The sequence below is a fragment of the Centroberyx gerrardi genome, chromosome 2 (assembly GCF_048128805.1).
Source record: "Centroberyx gerrardi isolate f3 chromosome 2, fCenGer3.hap1.cur.20231027, whole genome shotgun sequence".
Taxonomy (NCBI): Eukaryota; Metazoa; Chordata; class Actinopteri; order Beryciformes; family Berycidae; genus Centroberyx; species Centroberyx gerrardi.
In genome coordinates this window covers 29,938,215-29,965,490 of record NC_135998.1, presented here as the reverse complement: position 1 = coordinate 29,965,490, position 27,276 = coordinate 29,938,215, and the positions used below count along the sequence as shown (strand labels likewise).

General features: G+C 40.1%; 1 protein-coding gene across 2 annotated transcripts; it reads left to right on the top strand.

The window, feature by feature from the left end:
• Positions 1 to 3,258: 3,258 nt before the first annotated feature.
• On the top strand, positions 3,259 to 26,204 carry zer1 (zyg-11 related, cell cycle regulator). 2 transcript variants are annotated; one of them, XM_071906901.2, is made up of 16 exons: positions 3,259 to 3,366; positions 4,633 to 4,850; positions 5,006 to 5,156; positions 7,173 to 7,627; positions 12,254 to 12,427; positions 12,556 to 12,670; positions 15,047 to 15,193; positions 15,327 to 15,500; positions 16,908 to 17,123; positions 17,325 to 17,366; positions 17,496 to 17,615; positions 18,343 to 18,458; positions 19,390 to 19,578; positions 20,255 to 20,352; positions 21,480 to 21,582; positions 25,379 to 26,204. In XM_071906901.2, the coding sequence occupies exons 2-16, from the start codon at positions 4,684 to 4,686 to the stop codon at positions 25,464 to 25,466; spliced, it is 2,355 nt and encodes a 784-aa protein (XP_071763002.1). In that variant the 5' UTR covers positions 3,259 to 3,366; positions 4,633 to 4,683; the 3' UTR covers positions 25,467 to 26,204. The 2 variants fall into 2 exon arrangements, with proteins under 2 accessions (XP_071763002.1, XP_071763003.1); XM_071906902.2 differs by having other exon boundaries at positions 3,276 to 3,366; positions 4,668 to 4,850.
• Positions 26,205 to 27,276: the final 1,072 nt, after the last annotated feature.

Sequence of the window (27,276 nt, the reverse complement as noted above, 5' to 3'; positions counted from 1 at the left end):
GGAAGAATATGTTTGCACCATGCCAAAAGGCACCTCATGTGGCACAGGGGTTGGACCTTCCTTGCCATTGTGTTTATTTTATTTATCTTTAGAACAGTTCATGGCACACTTCAATAAAAGCTGTACCACTGTTGTTATCACATTCACAACTCCATCCAAACACATTAACCCTATCACAGCTTATCAAACTGAAAGCAAACAGGGGAGAACATAAGATATGAAACCAGCAGAAAAGGCACAACCTGCTGGGTATAGGATGAAATGCAGTAAAAATCAGACAAAAGACACATTAAGCATCTGATGCACTTGATTTGCAGTCATCCCATTTTAATAGACATTAAAATAAAAGAATACATTCACATTCACAAAGAAATCTGTGCACACACAATCACATGAGTACAAGAAAATGTCCATAAAACTATAAATAGATGACAAACATGAGCATAAACCCAAAATTACATAGTAGAGCTAATGTTAGTCATATTGTAATGCATTGCAAGTTACAACATATGAGACATTATTTATAATTTAATAATTACAGAGAAACCATGTCAGAAAAGGCACATAGTAACTGTGTTTGGGACATTGCACTGAAATGGTGTCGTTGTGTTCACCTTATGAGATACGGCAAGCCAACTTGGACATAACACATAAACATGTAGCGCATGATCATTCCACAGGAGGCTCCACAGTAACCAGTACTGGTTGAGGCTAAACTCATATATCCCAAACTGTCTTTTCACCTCACAGCAGAGGTGGGGACTCGAGTCACATGACTTGGACTCAAGTCCGACTCGAGTCACAATATTAATTGCTTGAGACTTGACTTGATGCATGAAGAGAAAACTCAAGACTTGACTTGGGTTCTGCTGACTTGGGACTTGACTCTGACTTGTACTTTGATGACTTGAAAAGGTTTCTAAAGTCTTGACAAAAGATCTTGTGTTTGTGTAAATGACTTAGATTGAAAGTGATGAGATTTGTTCCAGCAGACGACTGAATTTAAATTCTGTTTTCTGAATTTGTATGGAATGATTGAATTTATTGAAGTTGAAACTGATTCTAGAAATCAAACTCATGATGCTCTTACCAAGTTTTTATCCTATTAAAACCATATTGCATTGAAAAGTCCTAGATATTTAGTTTTCTTTAAGATATTAAATTGATACTGGACTCTTGATTTGTTCTGACTTGACTTGCTGTTCTACATTTAGACTTGAGACTTGACATTAATGACATGGACTTGACTTGGACTTGACTTGCTAATCTACATTTAGACTTGAGACTGACTTGAGACTTGTGCCTCAATACTTGAGACTGACTTGGGACTCGAGCAAAGTTGACTTGGTCACACCTCTGCCTCACAGTGATGGTTTTTCCTCTAGATACTCTGGAACATTTTCACCAGACCAGAAAATCACAAAGAGTTTCTAAGTTTATGTCGTTCATTTGAAAGAAAATGACAAGTAGGCCTAGTATATCTTAGATTTGATTTCCTGTGCAATAGAAATCATATGGCACTTTCATTCTTTATTTTGTTATGAATATAGCTCATCCATTCAAAGTGCTATCAATAAAGAAAGCTATGTTTTGTTTCTTTTTTGCAACTGTTCAGAACATTTCTGACTCTACAAGTCGGTCTTCAGTGAGTTCCTTCGTTACTGATTTTTATGCAGTAATTAAATATGGATGTCCATGGTAGGGGTGAAATGCCATATATGGAAATGCTCAAATGGAGTTGTAAAGAAAAATGTATCTCTCTGAATATGAATTTGTATTAAAAAAGTAACAAAGCAATTTCTCTTTGTCAATATGATTGTTACAATAACATAATAAGGATTGTTAGAAGCTTTACTCTCAGAAAAGAGAAAGAAAGATATTGATGTACATACAATACTTTGTGTCCATGGTGCCTTTATATCAGGGTGCCAGGTATATATCTATTGTATACAGTTGAAATTAATTCAAATTCATCTTATTTATCCCCTCTAGGATGTGGTACAGTTTTCGCATTATATCTATTTGCAGTATTTTCCCTGTTGTTTCTGGCATGTTGTGTATACTCAGCTTTGCAGTGTTCTTAAATGAACAGCATTTGCTTTGCTGTAGTGCTTGATGGCTTGGATCCTCTGGGATTCAAGTGACTTCTGTGACACTGAAGGAAGGAAAGTCAGCATGCTGCCCTCTGCTGGATATACATTCAAACTGGACAGAGACAGACAGACATCATCTAAAACAGCATCTAAATGAGAAAATTGGTACATAGACCAAATTTCATTAGTTCTCTTTCAGTTCACTTTATGGGAAAAATGGAAAAGCAATAAAATGATTAGTGGATTAGAGTAGGATAATGTTGATGAAGCTTCCTTAACCTCAACACAACATTCCTGTCTCTGATGCTTTCTTGGTTTGATTGAAGACCTAAATGATAAATCTCTTCCTTCGCTATCAAGATCCTATATTCCTCCTGCCTGAATCCATCACTGTGTGTCTAATTAATGTCTTCGCCTCTCTTCCAATTGGCACTGATGCAGCTCTCTCTTTACAGATGATCCGGCTAATTATGTTGGTGCAGAGCAGAGATAAATAGATGCCTGCTAGACACTCACCTTCCCCCTCGACAGCTGCAGCCACACTGCATGCCACGCTGCCTGCATGCACATAGTGATGAATACATATATGTGAGGTATGTATGGCCTACTGTCGGCTGTGTCCCAGTGCACTGAATGGGAGGTCCTGTACCATGTGTGCCTCTGAGTTGTTGATATGTCCCTGCACCAAAGTGACCAAGACGAGTTTTTGTACATTCATTGCATTTGGCAAATAAAGTGATTCTGGTCTTCAGATGACATTGAGAGAGGAATTTCTGTCATCCTAGACTCAAGTAAAGAGCCATAGAGTTGGAATACAGTATAATAGGCTACTGGTTGTACCACAGTACAGCAGACAATTTGCATAGAGGGATGGGAAGTGGGGATAGAAAGATAGTAGAAGTGTAGGGTTGGTTAAGCCAGAGGAATTAATTTGATCTGAGGATAAGTTTGAAAAATTTCTGTACACTAACTAGTAACAACAACAAAAACAACAACAACAACAATTATTATTATATATATGTTATTATTTTACCAATAACACTTATGAATATGATTACAACAATATGAAGTATAATATAAATATATAGGAAGGGTACGAAGCGGAGGAAGAGGAGGAGGAGGAGTAGGAGAAGTAACGTTAGGAGAAGTAGGAGAAGGAGGAGGAGTCTGTTTGTTGACATCGGGCGAAAACGAAAATCAGATGAGTGAAGACTGGTGATAAAAATTCAATTAATCGCCCTCATCAAGACACCTAGCCTTGGCGAAAGCTAAGGTACAGCACTGACTGATGAGCTATGCACTCCTACACCGCTGACCACTCTGTTTAGTCTACATTTCCACACAGAGCTGCTAGCTAGCCCCACTAGCTAACCTAATAGCAGGGAAAGTCATCGTTAGCTGCAAGCTAATTTATACGATGATAAGCACGGATGGAACTGTATCGGCAAGTTAAGGCTTAACTTAGAAGAACAAGTGGTGGTCTTCATTATTCTAGGTTGTTGCGAGTGAGTAGGCTAACAGCAACTGTCGGTTTACAAGCAGCTAGCCAGCGACAGTGTTGTTAAAGTAATTTATTCTACATTCTAGCTAGCTAGCTTGCTAAGTTAATAACAGTGCTGTCTCCCTCAGAATTGACTGCTCTTTGTGGCTAGCTACCAAACTAGTAATGCCAACCTAAAGACAGAGCAAGCTACGTTGCTAACTTCAGCTTTTCTGCAGGTCTGATTCAGTATAATTAACAGATATATTTGCTACAATAATTCGAAAGCGCTGTGTTATTAAGTCTGAAACACGTTGTTGTAAAGTAGCTAACGTTAGTTGCTAACAGTAGCCATCCATAGGCATGACAGCTAACTTAGCTAAGTATGCAAAGCTCATTCTGCGATGTTTGCAAAGTGTTGATCACCAAACTGTAAATTCAGGGTCCGTTTACAACGCTTTAGACCCTTTTGACAATAGCATGTTGATCGGTTTATTTGGTAAAGGTGGCATACTAAGGGTTTGTAGATACATAAGTTAATTGTCATTTCTCACAGTAATCTTATTTCACCTTACTTATGAAGTGCTTTTCATTTCTTTCATTCCGAATTCAAAAATTCAGCACATAGCCTTCTGTGCATTCAGTTACATTTTATTTCTTTTTATTTAATCAGAGCATGTCACATTGACATTTACAACTCTTTCAGGTGAGCTCACCTGATGCAAAACGTTTCACATAAAAACATTACTCATTAACCTAAAACATTCATGAACAACAACAATGAACTGAATGTAAAAGAGAGCTGAAAAGTGGACCACAAACTTATGGAAGCATTCATTAAAACAATTATTGTGTCTTGTCCACTCTATTATTCACAGTTCTCAAATTTGTTCTTGAAATCGTCAATTCCAAGTAGATGAGTATGCTGTTGATTCCACTAGAAGCAGCTTCTTGTGAAAAGAAGTGAGACCTAGCGGCTTCAGCGGGCCCTTGACCCTTGTGTGAAGCTGCTGCTCCCTGCTGCCTAACCTGTGAGTTTGTCAATGCGCGCCCCCTAAGGTCACCTGCACTGCCCTGTGTTTGATCTGAGCCAGAGAAGGAGAGGCTAACATGGCAGCCAAAGCAGGAGACAACCCTGACAGCCTCATGACTCTGGCAACAGCCTTCTGTCTGAGGAACCTCAGGAAGACCATGTGCTACCAGGGATACAGGAACAAGCTCTGCCTGCGCTCCGACATCTTCCTCCCCAGCGAGATCTGCGACAAGTTGGTCAATACGTACGTGATAAAAGTCGTCACATTCCCTTTTTATGTTTACCTAATGTTTAGTCCTTAATCCTTGCTCCTTGTTATATCAATTGCCTGTAATTTAGGAATTCCGACTGATTTTTATTCCCTTTACAATGAACAGCAATATTGATTTTTCTTAACAGATATATGGAGTTGGTCCACACAGACAGTAACTTTGAACCACAAGAGAGCTTCTTCCAGCTATTCTCAGACCCCCGAAGCACCAGACTGACCCGGGTGCAGCTGAGAGAGGACTTTGTGCGCGACAGGGATCTGGAAGCCATCAGAAAACAGGTGAGATGCTGTATGTCATTAAATCATAGACTACCTGCACAGTCAGGCAACAACTCCTTTTGCTTCTAACACATCCACAAACAAGGAAAGTAGATCCGGGTAATAGCATTTCATTCTGTGACTCCCAGATTATGCTTTTCAAGAAGTAATTGTCCCAAATTACAACTTTTGATATCCAGACCTGGGAAGAAATGTCAGTTGTTAAAGGTGTTCCCCAGGACATCTAAGTTGTAAGTGATGAAACATTGATATGTTAAATATTGTATTTTGTATTGAGATTCACGAAACAAGCCTTTATGTTCCTTCTGTCTTAAATCTCTTCCTTAACAAAATAAAAACACAAACATTTGTTTAGCAATTATTACAATTTTTAGAAACATTGGTTAAAGTAGTGGTTGGATACCTGACACCATAGTAATGCAGGATTTCCCTTGCAAAGGAATCGTCAACACCTTGGAGCTGGGAGGGGGGGGGGGGCATTTGTTGTTTTGGTGTTTTGTTACCAGCTATTGCCACTTACGGAAATTAGTTATTAGCATTAGTTAGTGTCAGTCCCGTCCAACTTAAAATGTGTACATTCATTGTCAAACCTCAGTGGGTTCCTTTTTCTTCCTGAAATTAATTGACTGGCCTCTTGATGAATGGACTGAAAGTATGTGACATCATATTTTAGAGATAGGTGCAACCCACCAATTTCTGGCTATTAAAGTATGTTTATAATTTGTCACATTTATCTTACTCTAACAGTAATATTAAAATATTAATATCTAATATTAATATTATCTAATATAGCACCTCTGTACTTCCTGGTCAAGTACAAAGCTTCCTCACAAAGACAGATTGTCTCCACCACTCCTCACACACATGATCACAGAATATAATCTTGATGCTGCTATGGCAGACAGACATGTAAAATACAAGCAGATGCTGATCGAAATAACCTTACATCACCATGATAAAATGAAGCATATTATGGAGCGAATGAACTGATGGTGAGCTTGGGAACACAGCTATGTGATATTTGTGGAAATTGTGCACATTTTTAATTTGTGTAGACAAGCAGCAACAAAAATTTTAAAGATGTGTGATTGTACATAAGCAAGTTTCAAATGTATTGTTGAATAAGGTGGCAATTTATGAGGTGGCAATGATGAAAATAGTGTTTCACTTCAAAATGTCCACACTAGCAAATCACTCGCGCTCTGCCTCATTCATGCAGTGCCTGTCTTACTGTGCACTGTCAGCAGGCAGGACCGTCACATGCACTGGCATGCATTTAGTCTGTTAGATCCGAGCTCTGAAAATTGCAGTAATAGATTGCTCTCAATAAATAATGACTTATTTGGGCCAATAAAGTGGCCAATAATATTACACAAATATACAAGGACAGGGAGTGCTACCATTAGAGCTAAGGAAGTGGTTAGTTTTGCTTGTTATTTATTTATTTTACAATTTTTAAAGAGGAAAGCCTTTGTGCTAGTCCTATTGGAACAGGTAACTTAATTTCCGGTGTATACTCTTCTGTTCAGGATAATGTAATGCAGTCTCTAAGATCATATTCCTCTTATTACTTCTCGCTTAGTGTTTTTTTTAGGCTGTTGACAGCCATAAGTTGCATGTGGAGCAGCAACAGCAATATGTCCTGTGTGCACAAATGTTTGTAATCAGGCTGCTGTTGAGAATAATTATTTGTGAAAATGACTGAATTTCTAATGGTAGGTTAATACATCAATCTCGAAATGTAGGGTGGGTTCAGGACAATGTCTTGCAGAAGGAGGCAGGGGTGACAACAAAAGAAGTAGGAGTAAATTGGCTTCTATAGGCCGCGAATAAATTAGGCCTGTAAAGACCTCTAGTTTATGTCAAAGCTCTATGCACCAGCTGTTGAAGGATAATCCAGTCATCTATACTTGGGTCAGTTTTTAAGTGAAGGCCAAAGTGTGACATTGGGGTCAAAATCTCAAAATGATATACTCAGGGCTGCGCAGTAACTATTCACTTTGTCCATTCTACCAGGACCTGATTGAGCTCCACCTCACCTACTGCAACAATCTGACGGCACGCAGCCTGAAAACACTGACCTGCTTCCGCGAGACCTTGGTCTCTCTTTGCCTCTTCGGCAGCAAACAGATCTTCTACAGGATCGGAGGCGCCCCGCTCGCCTGCAACGAAGATAACGAGGAAGACGAGGAGGAGAGCCCCGCTTCTAGGCAAGCGCTAGAGAGAGACTTCAACTTCCAGGGGTTCAACCGCCTCAGGTTGCTCAACCTGGGCGGGCTGCCTGACGAGATGGATGCCGAGACCCTGCTCAAACCCCTGCAGTCCCTCACCTCGCTAGATCTGTCTGGTGTGCAATTGCTAAGAACATCTTTTCTGACCCAGTGGAAAGACAGACTGGCCTCTCTTGTTCTCTACAATGTGGACCTGTCAGAGGAGCTGGTCAATACTGTGGTGGAGCTGGGGAACCTCAGGTAAGGTCGGAAAGAGATGTTCATTCTTGTGCTTCCGCCTCTTAATTATGGTCAGTATGCTCTTAATTCATTTCCTGGTACCACCATCCTCGTCTGTATTGCCAGTCGAGGGTTCCCGCTCTCATTGCCTTGACTTGTTTGGGTCTGTTGGGTCCCTATTCTGTAATGAAGCATTTTGCACACTCAGGGGGGCTCATGTTTAGACAACATAAGCGTACAACATGAAAAAGATATTACCTGGGTGTTTCCTATAATGGCTAGTTCTGCAACAATAACTGCATAACTACCATACTGCGGTATTTGAAGGCTTTCCATGTCTTGGGAACGTACCTCCATTACAGCTGTTTCCTTTTCATTTTATTCCTAGTTTCCTCATTTTTGTAGGTAAATATTAACACCAGTTGAATATTACCACATGAATTTAATCCAGATTAATCATGAATGTTGTTTTGTTCTTCATCATTCTGTCTGCCACACTCCACTGAGACTCCTTTGCAAATTGCGCCATCAGCGATTTGGCAGTCTACCTCGTTGCGAAGTGGAGCAGGTGATAGGCTCAGCCCAAACAGAGGGTCTAGTTTGACAACGTTCATTGTGAGGCCAATAGAGAATACAGACAAAAGTCAACAGAAGCCAATTGCCTAAAAAGTTTTGTCCTAATTATTTTATTTTTCATGAACATTTGACTGTCACCATCGGCATATTAGAGCAGAATTTTGGATGGAATCTGGAAACACAAAATGAGAATACGGCTTACGCAGATTCTCCTGTTTATATAAATAGGGATAGTTATGGCTCGCAAAATCCTGCTGCAGCGCCACACTCACCTTTCCCAAGTAATAGCTGATACAGCAAAGCCCTTCTACAGCTAATGTTAGAATGTAATATAGCATAATTAAAGTATATAAGCAAAACACATGATTGTTATAGTTTATAGTTTTGGGCCAAGTAACCTGAACATTAAAGCCCCTTTCACACATAGAACCCCCAAGATTGCCGTGTTGACTTTTCCAGCATCGCTAGTGGTTTCCACTGTTCATACTATTAACTCTCCATAAAAGTTTTGCGTAGAATGCCTTTACAAGTGACATGATGGTCCCCGATAGGTGAGGCAAGGCCGGAAGTTGCGTCGGAGTCTGTGACATTTTTGAAAACCAAAAGTCGCAGAATGAAATACACCACCCCAGAGTCTCTTGCGATTGATTCGATCGCTTTACGTGAAAGCGTAAAAGACTGTCGTAACTTTTTGCTTGCTTGACCTGGGAATCTTATGGCTTTTTTCACACTAGCGTTGCAAAGGAAGAATTTGCAAAAGGCAAAAGGAAGCAACTTTTGCGGAATATCAACTCCGGCTCCCATTTACACATGACCCCGACACGATACATTTCTGGGAGATTTCTGGGCGAAGCTGCATGTGTGCTCAAATCAAAAAAGTTAACACAAATACCAGTTCCTTCAAACTACTGCCGTCTTATGTTAATAGAAGCAGTGTCTCCATTAATATGCAAATTATAATTTGGCGTCCTCCTCCAACGAGCCATTTGAAACCTCTTTCTGGGCAGTGGTGGCCTAAAGGTTAGAGAAGCGAGCTTGTGACCGGAAGGTCGTCGGTTCAATCCCCCGGACCGGCAGGATAAATCTGGGTGGGGAAAGTGAAAAACAGCGCTTGCCCCTCCCTCATTACCACCACTGAGGTGATCTTGAGCAAGGCCCTTAACCCCAACCGCTCCAGTGGAGCTGCTCAGTGGCCAGCAGATCAGACTGTGGTTGTACTGGTCAGCTTCCAGGTGTGAATGTGTGTGTGAATGTGATCAGGGCGTTCCTGAAGAAGAGAGCATTGCTCTCAGTGAAACTCTCCCTGAATAAATAAAGGTAAAAAACAAACCAAAAAAAACTTAATAATTAGCATCCAGTATTACACCTAAATCTCTTGCTTCTTCCTTAACCTTGATGGACCGTACCTAGTCCATGGTTGAGGTGGGCAATGACTATTTCTGATTTGGTTTCAAAAAGTTGGAAATTCTGTGGCTGCCAGCACTTAAAGAGCAAATCAACACTAGATCACATAAGACAGAACATTTTTGCACTGCTCTCTATGGGTTGAAACATTCACACCCCATCACTGATTGGGGTGTGACCAGAAGTGTAACATGCTTGAAAGTTTCAGGTACCACTAGGTTTTATAGGCAGGTATAACTGTATGTATTGGCAGAAGAGTGAAATAATATGTTGTGGATGACATGTTCAAGTGGAGGCATGTAAATGAAGAATAAGATGGGGCCTAAAATTGATCCCTGCGGGACCCCATTTGCAATGTCTGTTGAGAATGAGGATGAGTTGCCTATGGTGAATGAAGGCATTCTGTTGGAAAACATATTATTTTGACTAAAAATAATAAAATATTTTACTTTAAATGGCAGTTGGGGGCAGTTAAGTGGCACAAAGGGGTCCAGACCAGGCTTCTTCTCTTGTTTAAAACTGGAAGGGAAAATGCCAGAGGCCAGAGAGGTATTAAGAGAGGTAGATAATAGGTGAATCATTGACTGAATGAAATTCTCTTTGAGAACCTCAGTAAGGACAACATCTAGAGGACAGGTGTAGGACTTCTGTAAACTAATAGATGAAGAACCCTTTTTAATGAAGAAGAAGAAGAAGAAGAGTGGACAGTCCACTCACCTCTAGCATTTCTTATTTATTCAGACAGTGTAAGCAGAGAGGGAGACCAGAGCAGGGAAGACACATGAGAGTAAGTTCTTACAGGATTTGATCCTAGGGCAGCAGTGATACACACGTGGCTCCATAGGCCACATAGTGGTAAAAATTCTTCACAGTTTTCTGGGGAGGCATCAGTGCTAAGAGTAGAAGGAGTTTATAACATTGAAACAGACTCTAGTGGCAGTTCTTTGAAATAAGGCCAGAGCCTTCAGTGTGGCAGCCCCCACCCTCTGGAACTCTCTCCCGGCAGAGATCCGCAACGCCCCATCTTTGGCCACTTTTAAAAAAATCCTGAAAACCCACCTGTTAACCAAGACCTATGGCCTCTAGTTAACTCTCTCATCCCTGGCAATTATTGCTATTATTATTTTCTGTTCTTGTTTTATTTGTTTTGTCTGCCTCACTCTGTAAAGCGTCCTTGGGTCTCTTGAAAGGCGCTATATAAATCTAAGTTATTATTATTATTATTATTAGAGAAACATCTATAACTACAAAAAATCCTTAACCACCTGACACTTGAACATGAATTCCTTCATTCTAGGACACTTGCAGTCTTCTCGTTACAGCACGAGTTTTCGTATTATGTGATTGTTCTCTTTCCAGTCCTCTTGCATTTCAGTGAATCTTAGTAGGAGTTAGGTGTGACTACGTTTGGCTTGAAAGTATGTAGAGGCGGTATAAATATACATGGTTGGATTTATTCAAGTATACAAGGGTCTAAAAGATAAAACATCATCCATGGTTTTCCCTGGGTTGCATGCACACAGTCAGAATTTTGGTGTCAGTGATCAATAGATAGGTTGTACTCCACAACTTTCTCCAAGGTGGGTAGGTAACATCTGTCCCAGAACCTAAACAAAACAGAGCAGAAGTGACAACAATGTCTCAGCAGGTTCAGTCGCATTTTCTGGAACAGTTCAACATGCACCTTTGGTGATCACATTGGCCTTGTTGCACCAAATGTCACGTGATCCTAAGCAGGGCTATAGCCAGACTGAAATTCTGAGTAGGTTCCCAAGATCCCAAACCTTGGGGGAGGAAGTTATGTGATTGGTTTGGATACGTTTATGTTTTAATTTACCTTGTGTTTGTCTTTGTCACTTGACAGTCTTAGGGGGCGGCCACACTGATCCATTGTGTGTATGTTCACTTCAATTCATTTTCAATGAGAGCTGTCCGTTGTCCAGACAGAACTGATGATGCGTCCGTCTCAGTCAGATTTCAATCCGTTTTGACGGACAGAAAGTTTTTCTGGACCGACAGACTTATCACAATACATTTACCCAATCAGAGGCATTCCTACGTTCTTTTTGGAAAAAATAGCTGGAGCAGTTTATTCAAGAGATTAGTAAAATTCCATAATACTTATTAATGGCATCCAAAAGCTCATGCAGCAGCTTACAAGAGTATGAAATGTAAACCTTAAATGCAATACTTTTTCAACAATAAATCAAAACGTTTGTAACCTCGTATGTGAATATGTTCGTCAGATAGATGCTTTACAGTAGCCAAATGAGCCATGAAGTTTTGGATGATTATTTGTTGAACATTTATGAATATTTTTGTTTTGCTGTTAAATTGTGAAGCTTCTTAACAAAGGCAGTTTCACTGGTGTCGGCCACTTTAGGCTGCTGTTATCGTGTGGGAGAAAAAGTGATATTTTTTCCACTCAGCCCCAGAGTTTTGGTCTTTGGTGCCTATTCCTATGCAGGAAAAACCCTAGCTTCATCTTCCTCCCACTATAGTTTCAAAATCAGCATTTACAACCGACACCACTGAATCCTTAGTCCATTATGTTACTATCCAAATATTTATGGAGTTCCCAGTATGTGCCACCAAATTATATGAAAAGAATTACATTTCTAGGGGCTGTTTCACACTGTCAGTAACATAATCCAATGCATTCTCCAGGCATCTTGATATCTCCCGGGAGAGCAGGCGCACCTCTAAGTTTAAGATGACCAGGAAGATCCTCACGGCCATCGTACAGCGTCTGGTCAATCTGGTGTCACTGGACATCTCAGGTCACATTATGCTGGACAACTGCACAGTGCCACACTTTGAAGATGCCATGGGGCGTCCCAGGTGAGCAACCAACCCGAGATTGTACACTGGATACGGAAAAAGACTATAATTCAGAATCTTTGGAAGTTTCATGTCGCCTTTTTGCTCCAGATGGATTCTTTAACAAGCCACATGTTTTTCACTTTCAGCATTGAGCCCTGCAAGAGCAGCATCTATCCTTTCCAGGAGCTGAAGAGGCCCCTACAGTTTCTGGGTTTATATGACACCACCCTTTGTAATGTGACACACATCCCGGCATATAAGGTAATGGTTCATCAACAAGTGTGAAAATTCAAGATTCAGTATTTTATTGCCATGTCAACATGGCGTTGTTTGGAATTTGTGACGGTCAAGACGGTATCATAAACACTGCCCATTATAGAGTTTACTTTACATAGTCAACCATCTGAGGGTCAAGAATTCAAGAGTTAAGGCTAGGTTGTAGTTTTGTGTTCAGATGTCGCCGTAGCTTGCTTGTGGAGTCTACCTGCGTTGGTGGTTCTGCGTATAGACTGCCGGAATGCTAAAAGCAAGTGTTGTGCTTTGTTGCATTTTGTCTAGAACATGCCATTCCTAATGCCTTCCCCTTGGCCTGAATAAAAATCTCGGAAGTACTCACAGTACTCCAAAGAAACCAACTACAGACAATTTCTGTTGGATTGGTGTTTCTAGCGTCAACAGTTATACCTGATCTTGAAACTAACATGTGCTATGTGGAAATTTCATTGAGACATAATGAAATAAACTGTTATATATATGTTATATAAATTATATAAACCAATATCCACACAGCAGCCAGCTGTGTTGCTGTTTTCACCTCTTTTCTAAACCTTGTTGTCAAATTGTGTTCCGGAACAAAGCTCCTCCCGCTCCATTCAGTAGCTTACATTTTTTTTAAAACTAGCTTGTCTCCTCCCTCGCTGTTTAAAAGCGGCCCTCTCCCCCTCCCATTCCTGTAAATTTTGACATAATGGTGGAATCGATGAAGCAAGCGAGTAAACATGTTAAACTAGTAAACTTGTTAAACTAGTAAATGTGCTACCTGCCTCTTCACTCGTCATTGTGGGACATGTAACCTTCAGTAGGAGAAAGTTAGACTGGTAACTGGTGACACTTCTCCGCAGGTACGGTTAGCTTAGCTGTTAGCATTTATGCACAGTGCTTTGGAAGTTTGTCCTTGGTAGGCCCCTGTAGTGCAGTGGCTTTGCTGTGTGCTATTTACAAATGTTTTGTTTTGTTGACAATTGTCACTTCAAAAAGTAAGAACCATTCAGAGGAATTTGGACTGTGATTTTGCTGGATTATTTCAATTTGGATTATCTGAATGGAATGCTGGCTGGATTTCATATTATACATTGTTTGGCACGGAATGCGTTGATGCTCGGCACTACAAGAAAAGTCAGGATACCAGGCAGGATACCACACGAAGACGTATCTTCTTCATTCTATATCGTGACCCGAAGTTTGAAACCATTTGGGGCTGTATAAGTGGCATTGGGCTGAATGGGCTTCGAGAAAATGAACTCGGTGCTATCGGTGCTTGGTCCTGCCGATCTTACTTGGGAATGCCCCATTGAATGTTAATGGCAGTTGTATGCTTTGGATTTTGTGGAATTGTGTTGAGTGTGGAGTTGAGGTGTTGTGACATACCTTTGTCAGTCTTATTTTCGTATTGATTTGATGGATGAAAAGATGAATAACAATGATAATGTAACTGTTATAGATGGTTTTGATGCTCATTATGCTGTAAAGCCTAGTGCGTCAGTTGTTAATGAAGCTGTAAAAGATGACCTGAGTCAGTGGATTTTGTGGAAGAAAAAAATGACTGCAGCAGCACAGTGGCTCAGTGGTTAGCAAGAAGCCCCACAGCAAGAAGGAGCCAGGCACGATTCCCGGCCCTGGGTCTTTTCTGTGTGGATTTTGCATGTTCTGTCTGTGTTCGCCTGGGTTTCCTCCCACATTACAACAACATGCAAGTCAGGTAGATTGGAGGCTCTAAATTGCCCATAGGTGTGAGTGTGATTGTCTGTCGCAAAACCAATGAAAATGAGACTGAAAATGAAAGAAGCATTAAATGTTCCATGAAGCTATGCATGCACATGAAATACATTGCTAGTTGTGTGATTTGCCACTTCCTGAAGATAAAAGTAAACACCTTTGTCTTGTTTTCTAGTTTCGTACTGTTTGACGAAATATCATCCAACAGTGTATCGGTTTATCTTTGTCTTGGTTTTTGTTTATCCCCAGTTACTGAAGGGTACTATGGCAATTAAAAAAAAAAGTGCATTTCATAATTAAAATGGAATGATTAAAAAAACAATCATGTATGCATACATGCAGGTCAAGACATGCAGGTCAGGTGAATTGAAGGCTCTAAATTGCCCATAGGTGTGAGTGTGTTTGTGTGTAGTATGGTATATGATGTATATGGTGTAGTACATAATGTAGTATACGATGTCTAGTATGTATATGGTGTAGTGAACAGTGTATATGAAGTATGTATATGACCTAGTATAGGATGTGTATGATGTGTATATATATATGTAGTATGTACATATGATGTAGTATAGTATATGATGGCATGTTAAGCCGTTTGAGACATGCTGTGAGTTATATTTATGTGTTGCGGGTTTTTTCCAGGTGACTGGCTCCAAGAACGAAGACCAGGTCCTGAATGCGATTGAGGCTTACACAGAGTTTCGCCCCGAGCTGGCCCACAGAGCCATCAACCAGCTGTTTGACATCGCCAGGATACAACACTGCAGCCAGCTGCTCCGAGCTCTGCAGGTAGGATGCTTTACAAAGTTCTGCTGCTCTTTGGAGAGATGGATACCAACGACTTTTAATAAATATTTGGGCTGTAGTTCTTATTCATTCTACTCCTCATATCCATCCTTTAACCCTTCTGTCCGTCTCTCAGCTTGTGATAGCAGCTTTGAAGTGCCACAAATACGATAAGAGCATCCAGGTGACGGGCAGCGCCGCCCTTTTCTACCTGACCAATACCGAGTACCGCAGCGACCAGAGCGTGCGGCTGCGCAGAGAAGTCATTCAGGTGGTGCTGAATGGAATGGAGCAGTACCAGGAGGTCACTGTAAGTCTAATCCACGGCCTCATCCCCATCTTAGAGAAAGGACAGAAATAAAGTGAAATGAAATGTTGAATCAATTTTACCAATTTTTACCAGCAAGGCCATTTAAAGGGATGAAACAAGGAAGAATACTTGATGGACTTTCATACACAACCAACAACCAATGAAAAACTTGATTTCCTGGATTTACTTTTCAAAGGTCAACACTAGCAGTTAAATTGTAAAGGCTCATGGTGTATCAAAATGAGAAGTCTTAACATAAACATATAACATAACATAAATAGCAGATAATCCGTTACACTACTACCACTACATTTCCGCTACACCCACCACTCAAATAATTTCACACACCTGTTGCCTCTTAGCAGTTACTCCAAATGCAGGTCGTGGACTCCATAAGGGACACAACCAATCAGAGGCGGAGATATCACAAATAGTAATCTTTATTCACAATTAGCGCAATTTAAAAAAACATTTTAGAAGGCAAGAGGCAAGTTGAATGTAGAAAAGACATTACAGGGAAAGTTTCAACCAGCAGCTCATTGTATCTTGATGAAAATGTCCGTTCCTTCAATACACAGGGCTTGAAGTTCCCCTTAAGATGTCCAAGTAAGCAAAATTGAAAAACAGTACCCAGACTATCTTTGGAAGTGCTTCAGTGCCTTTGGCTCGCAGAGTGTCCCAATAGACCCGACTGATCGAAATGCAGCAGGACTGCAGAAAGACTAACATTTGAAACAGACTAGCATTTGAAACCCTACAACTGACTGAGACTAAAGTTGACTAAAGCAGTGACTCCCACACCTGTGTGGACAACAGAATAAAAAACACATTTGGAAATGACAGCAATACAGCTATATGCCAGGCACAAATTATTCAAAATGCATCACATTTTCCCTTGTTTAACCCATGGCATGTGTTAGTTCTTTGTTATGCTTTACATACAGACATAGCATGTATCAGACATGTCACATTGCAGTAGAGCTATTTTCACATTGCCTTTAATTCCCCAATGATTTAACACAAATACATAGACAGTAACATTTTTAGGAAAGTACCTGTGCAACGCTGGACACTCAGAGAACATAACTTTGCTTCTGCTATCCTACACAATGATGCAAGTCCATATAATATGCAGAATAATAAAAGGCTATCATATAGTTAGATGTGTGGCACAGCTTTTGGGCATATTTGATCTACGCTATTTTTCTCTTTAGGCGTGTAGAATTTTCAGTGTCTTGAAATTAAAGTGCAATCTGTACAAACTTACGTATGTCAGAAAACTGGCAACCCAGTGAGCAGGTGCATGACTTGCATCCGCCAACTCAGAATTTGAGCCTAGATGTGGAAAAAAGTATTTCATCTTCCTGCATCCCGCTCTTGTTTTCCCCTGCCCCCGACCCACGCTAGGTCCAGAGGAACTGCTGCTTGACGCTGTGCAACTTCAGTATTCCAGAGGAGCTGGAGTTCCAGTACAGTCGGGTCAACCTGCTGCTGCTGAAAATCCTGGAGCCGGCCAGGCAAGACGAGTCGATCCAGCGAATCGCCGTGCACCTCTGCAACGCCTTGGTCTGCCAGGTGGACAACCATCACAAGGAAGCTGTGGGAAAGATGGGTTTCGTCAAGGTAGGGATAACATCAAAGGCCAGGGGATTTTTTATTCTTACCCGTGTACAGTCTAATGATTTGCAGTTGAGAAACCTCTACTTCTACACATTTTCACACTGGTACCTATTCTGTTTCCTATGCCAAGAGCTGAACTGATTTGTTATGTCTGAGGTTTGGATAAATCCCTTTGTCATCTGATTCTTTTTCTTCTTTTCTCAGACAATGTTGAATTTGATTCAGAAGAAGCTACAGGACAGAATGGTGAGTCTTGAGTTTTATCCTTCCTGGATCTTTGCATCTGTCAAAATGTCGTAGATTTACAGTTGTTTATTGAATGGCCCAACGCATCTGTTATTCTGTTGACTCATTGAAATATCCGTTTCCATGCAGTGTGACCAGGTGATGGAGTTTTCCTGGAGCGCCCTGTGGAACATCACTGACGAGACGCCCGACAACTGTCAGATGTTCCTCAACTGTCGGGGCATGAGCCTCTTTCTGGAGTGTCTACAAGTTAGTACACAGTTAGATATAATAATTTGTACCAGATTGAATATGATGTCTTTGGACTATTAAGGCAGTAATTTCCGGACAGACTAGTAGATTCAGATTTGACATTTCTTGTACAAATTATGCACCTATATTGCTGTCCCATGTAAATTTTCAACATTACGATCCCCTGAGAATCCTCTCACTGCCAAATTTGTCTGGGATAGCCAAGTCGGGGCTACATCTGATCACAATATGAATCATAAGCTCCGGACAAAGAGATTGGTATGTCAAGACACCTGTATGTGTGTCATTATGTACACTGGCTGTCAAAAATTGTGAAGTTGATGCCTATGTATGAATTTCTTTCCAAAGCCTTTGCCTTTCCATCATGGCAAAGGGCGGCTACTTTAAAGAATCTAAAATATAAGATAGTTTTGATTTGTTTAACACTTTTTTGGTCACTGCATAATTCCATTTGTGTTATTTCATAGTTTTGATGTCTTTACTATTATTCTAAAATGTGGAAAATAGGAAAAATAAAGAAAAATGTGGTGTCCCCAGGCTTTTGACGGGCAGTGTATGTAAATGTAATAAAACTTCAGACTGTCATAGGACCAGTTTCTGAGTCTTAAACACTGAGAATCACTACCAGATTGTTGAAAAACCTAAGAATAACAAGGTGTCAGAAAATAACACAAGCACCATCTCTTGTACTTCATATCTTTTCCGCAACCGTCTCTCTCTGTAGGAGTTTCCAGACAAGCAAGAGCTCCACCGGAACATGTTGGGGCTTCTGGGAAATGTTGCCGAGGTCAAAGCTCTGAGGCCACAACTGCTCACCCCGCAGTTCATCTCTGTGTTCAGGTTAGAAAATTGGTTTCCGGAATCTTCTTGAAAGCAGGCTGCCATGGAACAGTAAAATTATTGTTGTAGCTACAGAGCTGCTGCAGCGGCAGATTGGGGGCACGGTCTGAATGCTGTTCGCAGTACAATGCAGATAAAATGTAACTTTACTCCAAAGGTCGATTTGAGCTTGTATATTTTTCAAAGTGAGATGATATCCAAACCCTGTATCATGCTGATTGACCTAAGAAAGATGGTAAAATTAATTAAAGGTTAAAAGTCGCTAGTAAATCTTGGAACTATGATGATTCTTATAATTAGGCTTGGACGATATCCAAAAAGTTATATCGCGATACTGTCCCGCCAAAATATTGCGATATATGATATCGCGGGGAGGGGGGCGTTTTTTTTTTTTTTTTCAGTTTCTTTTTCCCGTTTCTTTGGGAGGGGGGTATTTTATTTTATTTCTTCCAAATTATATCAGATTTCTAGGCTATAATAATACTAATTATTATCATTATTATTAACAGCCTACCACTAGTCGATTATAGGTTTATAAGTTTAAAAGCTTGTATAATTGGGATCTAAGCAACACATGGTGCCATGGCCGGGAGGAGTGGAGAACGTTTTTGGGAGGGGGTGGGGGGTATTCGATATCACAGGAAATAATAATATTTGATAATATTGAATATCGGCCCAAGCCTAATGTCTCAGAAAACACACAGCGGAGAAAAAGCTACTGGCCGTTTGGCCCAGTAGTGCGGTGTAAAGAAAGTGTTAACAAGTATAAAGAATTACAAAAAACAGACTCAGGTCCTGCATAGTGACTACTTAGAAGAGTATTAAAGGAGGAGGTTCACTTACAGTGTTTTATTATCTCATATAGACCAACATAAATAACAAAGTCCTGATGTTTTTATCTGTTTCCCCCCTCACTGTTATGCTTTGGCAGTAACCTGCTCGACAGTAAGGCGGATGGGATCGAGGTCTCCTACAACGCATGCGGGGTCCTGTCACACATCATGTTTGACGGGCCAGAGGTTTGGTCCATGGAGGACCCGCGAAGAGACACAGTGATGGACAAGATGTGGGACGCCATCCAAAGCTGGGACGTCAGCTCTCGCCGGAACATAAACTACAGGTGATGATGACCATATCAGCCATGACATCTGACTGTGAATTCTAAATAGATAGAACGTTGGTATCAGAAATGTGAGTAGTACAATACATAAAACGAACATAAATAACAATTTCCACCAGTAGAAATTCATGCAGCAATGAGTAAACTTGGTGTTGTGTTTAATCACAGTGAGCATGCTTTGTAGCAACTGCTAATATAATAACTGCTGGATAATGTTAACCAGCAATTATTACTTCATATGGGGTGTACCATATTTTGACTGATGTAATAATAACTAGTTACTAAATAATATATAGTAATTACATTATTGGTCAATACTGTTATTACATAACACCTCTTATGATAAGCTTATTATTACATTATATTATTACATTTACAAGTTTAATTACATTTTCAACCCATTTAGAAAGACTTACATTTTGACAAATTGTTACATTATTCGGCAGTTATTACCTAATCAGTTGCTGCATGCTTGTTCAGGTAGATCTAAAGTGTCAGTGTGGAGACAGTGAAAATAAAATTCTCAACATTGATGCAAGAGATACATTTAACTCCAAATAAAAACAAGATCCAGGTCAAGGTGAGGTCAGCAACATATGTCGAGCCTTAGCTGTGCAGCACACCTGTCGTTGAGGCGTCTTCTTTTTGAATTTTTAAATTGAGTCTCTCTCCTCAGGTCATTCGAGCCTATCCTCCGACTGTTGCCCCAGGGCATCTCCCCTGTCAGTCAGCACTGGGCTACATGGGCTCTCTTCAACCTAGTATCAGTTTACCGTGAGTATTTGCTACATTGTGGAGTGTTTTAACCCACACTTGACTTTGCCAGAACATTTATTGTTTTCAGTACTTGTATCCTCTGAGGCACTGCTGAGTCAGCACCAAAGCTGGCTGTCCCAGTAATCTGTGGTAATGTCACTAACTTTTGATGGTACGCACTCATGGGTTGCTCATATTGTACTTTCTATTACATACACCAGCAGAGAGGTCAAACATATACTAAGCAGATGAAAAAAAAAAGATAAATACATATATTGCTCATTGTCTGTATCGTAATATTCAAGCAAGTAGTAATAAAGACACCAGAAAAAATGTTAACGTGTTAATAAGTCACAGCAGCTAAATATTGAAAAATGAAAGTGAAATATAAGCAATTTAAAGATAAATGTAATTGATTTTGTCAGAAAAGTAGTTTTGAATATAATAATGTAATAATGTAGTGTCTAAATTGATCCATCCCCTTCATGTTTAATATCTTGCCACACAACAATTGATGAGTTATGCACTGATACTGAAGAAAGTCAGGGAAAGCGCTGTTTTATTTTAAAAATGCAATGAATCCACGCGCATAGCTTACCATGGGCCATCACCTGTTTAAATAATCTGAAGAAATTAAGGAAGAAATGTTAATATAAAGATGGATACATATGCATGGGTCAGAGGTGTCCATTATGGGGGCTGCAATTGACCAGTCACATAAAGTGTGTCTATAAGATTGTGGTATGATTTGGGGAAGAAACATGCATCATGTTTGACAGTCATCCATTCAAATTATTTTGCATAGTTGCAAGGGCATTTGACTCATTTTGTTTAGCATAAATCTTCTATCCCTAGCCTCTGTCATAGATTAAATACACATCTCTTTAAGGTGCACATTGCTCTCATCTCTTCCCATACCACGTCTTCTACCTAAATTTAGTTCACTTTTATTTTCTAATAAGTCCTTCTTTTCTAGTTCCTAGCATTGCATTTTCTCTTGCAGTTGTTCTTCACTAGGCTGCTCGTGATTGTGCGATTCACACATGCTGTCTTTCTTTACCGCTGCAGTTATTGTAAATGCTTAAATTGTAATTGTAATATATGCAATAATATACAGGAACATTCTTCTACTTTTCTATCCCCAGCGAGCAAGTATTGTCCCTTGCTGATAAAGGAAGGAGGAATAACCCTGTTGGAGAAGGTTCTGGAACTGGAGAGCTCTCAGGAGGAGACCAAGGACATGGCAAGGTAGGACCAAACTTTTATTAGCGTAGGTCTTCTTTAAAAACACTTAATGACACATTTGCAACAGAAGCTTTTACCATATACAAAAATAAATCTGTAGAAAATACCAAAAAAAAGGTAGACTATGATTTTAGATTTTTCTGGTTATTTTTAACCTGGGCCTCATTTTCCTAGTTTTTGCCATCTTGACTGTTGATTATGTTCAAAATTTCATCACTTACTTCACTGTAGAGCTGCAGGGAGCGCTGCTCTCCAATAAACACCCATAGGGCCTATGTGAACTCCAACAGTCAAACCCCAAAAGCACATTTTTGTAAGAAATGCTTCTCTTCACATATTATAAATCAACATAATTGGTGTGAATATTTTAGGTTACTTTTGTTCCTGTCTGGTTGAATTCCAAGGGGAGATTACTCAAGTTACATATAATTACATATTTGGGCAAAGGTGTACAATTAAACTAACAGATGTTTTAAATTAAAAGTATTCCTTTGGCCTTAATTAAATTAAATTCATATATTAAAAAAAATAGATCATGATAATTGCCTCAGGCAAAAATAGCTTAATTTCGCAATCAACTATGAAAAGTTCTACAGAAAAATCTACCCTGGGGAGTAAGGGAGGAGGTTAGCATGATCACCCCAGCTGGTTGGATCTACAGAAACAACCCATGCCAATGTGATATGTACAACAAGTGTGGAATGTGTGTGTGGCAAACTGCAAAGACCCACGTGATCTGAAGATCCACCAGACCAGGATGAAATGCTTGAATGGGAGCAAATAGCCGAGGACCGTCCCATGGTGAGACCCAGAAAGATCCAGGCCTGGAGCAACGTACACACTGCAGCTAAATACGGTTGTCACCCCTCATTGGAGTACTTAATCCTGTAAAGTTCACACACAGTTCGAACTCACACGAATTTGAGAGCGGATTCGGTTAGTTCCGAGTAGTGTGAACCAGAACCGGACTGGACAACTGGTCTGTAAGGCGCGACACTCGTTACGTTACGCAACATTATCGTCGTTAATTTGAAAGAGACGGAGGTAAGTGTTGTGAGACATTCTCAAATTTTTTTCCTCAACATCGTGTTTGCTCCTACCAGTTCTGCAGTCTTGGGGCGAGTCAAATGCTGCGTGCGTCGCTTAAAACTATCAAGGTCATGCGGTGGAAAAGGAGAATACTGTGAAAATTGGCATCAAACCTTTATATCGGATCATTTCTTTTTTTCTTAGTTTTATTTTTATAAAGCATTAACTGCTGCTGTGACATGTTGTCACTCAACAAAGTTTGTTTTCGTTGGTGATGCCCGAACTGAGGCCACTGTGAAATTTCTTTTTTCCATCTTGCTCCGGCTCAGCCATTTTCTCTCACTCAGAGAATGGAATGATAAGCACATGCACATGCACATCAGTGTTCATTCAGGGCGTTTCATGAACCATCTATGGTTAATTGTGGGAGTTCGGTAGAGCTCAGAGGGTTATTGTGCTGACGATGCAGCGCCACAGCGGAGTAATTTATTTATTTTATTTTTTCAGTTTCATGCAGACAACAGAGTTTTGTCGATCGAGGCGGGACAAATTCTATGCAGGAAAATCCCTGAGTAAACGTTGGTTATAACTATGGTTACAGACATTATTTACAACCATCGTGAGATCGGAGGAGCGTGACTCCCTTTACCCACACATACACAGTCTAGTTATTTTGCTTTTCTCTTCTCCAATGTGTACCATACACATAGAATTCATTCTCACTCAAGTTTGGTTGTCACTTCCAAATTCTGGCAGTGTGTACATAGCCAGTAAGACCTGGACCCAGGCCCCCAAACAGAGTAACGGACCATCAGTGGCTGAAATGGCCTCCAGCCAGCTGTCAGAAAGGGTGGCTCCAGTTCACCAAGAATTCAGTTGAGAACAAAGGGCGATGCAGACCCAAGACTTCAGACAAATGCTGGCAGCCAGTGCCAGCCTTGCTGCCAAGACGGTTTGGTACACAGTGGAGAACAGAGTGACCAGAACTTCCCATGTGTTGAACCAAAGGGCGGTTTAAGTAGGCGAGAGAGGAAGAGTTATGTTCTGCCTCAGCTGGCTCAGCCCACTGGCCCCCTGAAGAAGAAGCTTAAACATGGAAGAGTGATGTAGGAACAAGGGGAGAGAGAGAGTGAGAGACTGGGAAGCAGCCAGTGCCCATTTGGTTTGACCAAACAGCTGCTTCTATAGAAACACAGTAGACAACTTCCTTGTTTCAAATAGGAGAGTCACCATCACTTCCATTGAAATCTATAGTGTATGTAGTATGTAATTTTTGAAAGATGTAAGATCGAATGGCCTTGTACATAAGTCTACCAATGCGGCAGAGCAATCAACCAAGCACAATTTTTTTTTTTAAGCAAGCCACTATGTAGATACTAGTGGCTGCTTCTATAAGTCTGTCGGGTGCATGTCATCTTTTTTGGGGGGGCAAAGTTTGGGATTGGCCGTGTTGCAGGCAAATGCCTTGTTGTTGTTGGCTGCTTGAGAGATGGGAGGGAATTAGTGACACTAAAGTTTCTGGTAGACTGAAGTTTAGGGAAACCAAAGTGAAACCTAAAATTCTACAATTTGCTCCAACCTTGCATGTGTTTGTAACAATGTTTGTGAACAGTAACTTGACACTTTTTAGTTATCGGAGATGTGTAAAACTACCCAACACTCAGAGAGTTAACATGAGTGCAGTGCAAAGACAATTGCCCCAGCTCACCATTGGATTCCACTGGACACACTGCTTTCACTGTGGGTAGGGACAAGTAATTAATCCATAATCCACGATAGCCCTTGATATATTGAAATTAAAGTTAAAGCACAATTAAGGTGCGTTGTCTGCAGCTTTTTGTTAAGTCATTACAAACTGAGTTCCAGTGTAGTGATAAATTAGCAGAGTTTATATTTGTAACTCCAATCTTCTGAGACTGAGGGTTTGGTCTACATGCTGTAATTTACTATTTGCATTAATCTACCTAATTTGTAGTCATCTGCTTAATACCTATATATCAACAACAACTCATTATTATTCAACCGGTTATGTTGAAAAGACGTGTTTTAATCGCTTTGTGGTTCAACCGTTGCCCTGTATGTGTGTATTGGAGAATAGTGCTCCTGGTTATCTGAAGCTACATCATGCTCTACAGTGAAGTAAGTGATGACATTTTTAACTCATGATGGCAAAAACTAGGAAAATATGGTCCAGGTTGAAAATAACCGGAATTATCCTTTAAAACGGCATTGTGTAAAAAAGGAAAAGAAAATAATTCACAAAAATCTTATCTAGTTATTAGTTATTACTTAAGTTAATATTTATTGAATGATAGATAATAATTAAATAAAAATAATACTTCAATGGTGTTCTTCCACTAAGCAATGTAAATCTTAAACAGTAGCCAAACAAAATGATTCCCAAGCGACACGTAAGTAACAGTAGTGATTTTGGGTTGGCATATTAATATTTGTAATTAACTTTTTACGTGGTCACAGGTGTGTTTATATATTATAATATTAATAACTGTAATGCAGTGACAGGTGTGCTTTTATCAGGTTTTTTACATTTGAATGTGCCAATTTGTTTTATTCATATTTGACTCTTTGGTAATTCTAAATACATATTTTAGTAAGTAATTTCTATGGCACCCATACTTAAATAACCTCATAGTGATGAGTACAGAGCTAGAATGTACTTTCCAAATACCTGAGCTCGCTGTGTAGAACCCTCCCATGTATCTAAACTGTAAATTAAGGACTGAAGTGTTTTTTTCCAATGTTTTCCCAGGAAAGTAATGGAGCAGTGTGAAAACTTCAAGGAAGACCCCATGGAAATTAATCTCGGACAAGAGGTAAACCATGGACAAAGAGGTTGACATCACAAGAAGCAATCTTTCCCAGCAAACGTCAAGCAAACGTCAAGCAAACCAACATAAGGCCCTTTCTACTATCATCACCACAAGGGTCAATTGTGTGCATTTTCCTTTTTTTGTAGAGCAGAACTGTGTCTCTGGCCTCCTTCAAGGCGATTTGGACAGAACCTTAATATGTGACACTTAGGAGTTAAGATGTGGTGCATGGTGTTTTTGTGAGGGTGCTTACTTTTTGCTGCACATAAGCATCTCTTCAGTCGGGAGTGTGTGGGGGTGGGTGACTGTGTATTTCTGTGTGTGTGTGTGTGTGTGTGGGTGTGTGTCAAAGAGTTAATGACAGAACAAAATATGTGGAGTGACGCTCAGTTCTCAATGAAAGGAAACTAAAACAGATGCTTTCCTTGGCTCACTACCATTTAACTGTGTAATATTGGATCAAAGGCTAAATGCTATTTATATGCACCATCGTCAGAGGTTTCAGCCACTCCAACATGCTCTCTCAGAATTGGTTATGCTTCTGGTCAGGATGTGCAGGGCACTGAGCTGTGGACAGTTGTACAGTGAAAATTAGCCATTATCTGTGGAGGCTGTAGAGGAGCATCACAATGATGCTGACGGGAGGGAAGTCTTCCCAGATCTTGTGGCATGATGATGGACCTCTTTGTTATATATGTAAATATTCCATGTCGTGTCTCATCCTTTTACTGTGTGTATGTTTTATAATATAACTGTAAACACTCATGATTTCTCTCTGTATTTAAATTTGTTTAGGTTTGACTGACACGTGGTCAGTGCTAAGAAACTATATACAGAATACCCAATTATGTAAATGTAGTCTAGCAACCCTAGATACTCGTGGTTCTTTAAAGGATAATTTTGATTCAGTTCAACCTTGCCTCAGTTTTTTCGATTATCTGGCATTGCACCTTTTGATTCTGTTGGAAATCTTGTTATTGGAAGCAGTATTGAGCTTGAGCTTGGATAGCTGCTCCAGGTGTTGATGCATTACAATGTTGCATTAGCAACAGTGAGAGAAATCACTTCAAAAGCACCCAAAACATGTTAAAATTGAGACACTGACTTTACTGACAGATGCCTGAAAATACACATTAAAACTGATCACAAACTGAGCCTTCTTCATACCATTAGTTCTTGCAAGCCTTGGGCTCTTCTGCCAAACTTCTGTGATTCCCAGTAGCTGCTACTGTACATACATGGGGAGCATGGTTCTCTTAACACTCACTGATGCGGTCTCTGCTTATCTGCTTTCACCCTAGTTAGCAAGAATACCATGGATCCCTTTCAGACTGAACTGAAATCCTGTGTTTTTACAGGAATTGCCTTTGTTCTGAATAGGTCTGTGGCTCAAAATCCTGGAATATCGGTCCAATCTTCCTAGGCATTGGCATAGTAATTTCTTGGGCTTGGGTCAGTCTGAACACATCTCACAGAAACCCAGGAATCGTTACATTAAGCATGCAACCAATGAACATCCAAAATCCAAAATGTAGTGTTTCTAATTTCGTTGACTTTAAACTTTTTAATTATTAGAAGTGGCAGGATGCCGAAATCCGAGAACTTCTCCTCATTCATGCGGAAGAGGAGATTTGTAAGCAAATTTCTGGAACGCTGCAGTCGTATATAGTAATAAAGCAGGGAAGCCACAATACAAAATCCCAGGTGCATAGCAAATTGAGCTGGCTTAAAAAGCAATTCAGTGCAGTGCATGACAACAACAACAAGAGAAGTGGGAGAATAAAAATACTGGCAAAATATGAAAAAAAGCATCAGATCAAAATAATAAAGTTCACCT

What these genes read in the sequence shown, in the direction of transcription:
- zer1 (XM_071906901.2), top strand. Translation starts at nt 4,684, where the DNA reads ATGGCAGCCAAAGCAGGAGACAACCCTGACAGCCTCATGACTCTGGCA. An exon ending in TGCGACAAGTTGGTCAATAC is followed by an intron (nt 4,851 to 5,005) that starts GTACGTGATAAA and finishes TTTTCTTAACAG; the next exon opens with ATATATGGAGTTGGTCCACA. An exon ending in GAGACCAAGGACATGGCAAG is followed by an intron (nt 21,583 to 25,378) that starts GTAGGACCAAAC and finishes ATGTTTTCCCAG; the next exon opens with GAAAGTAATGGAGCAGTGTG.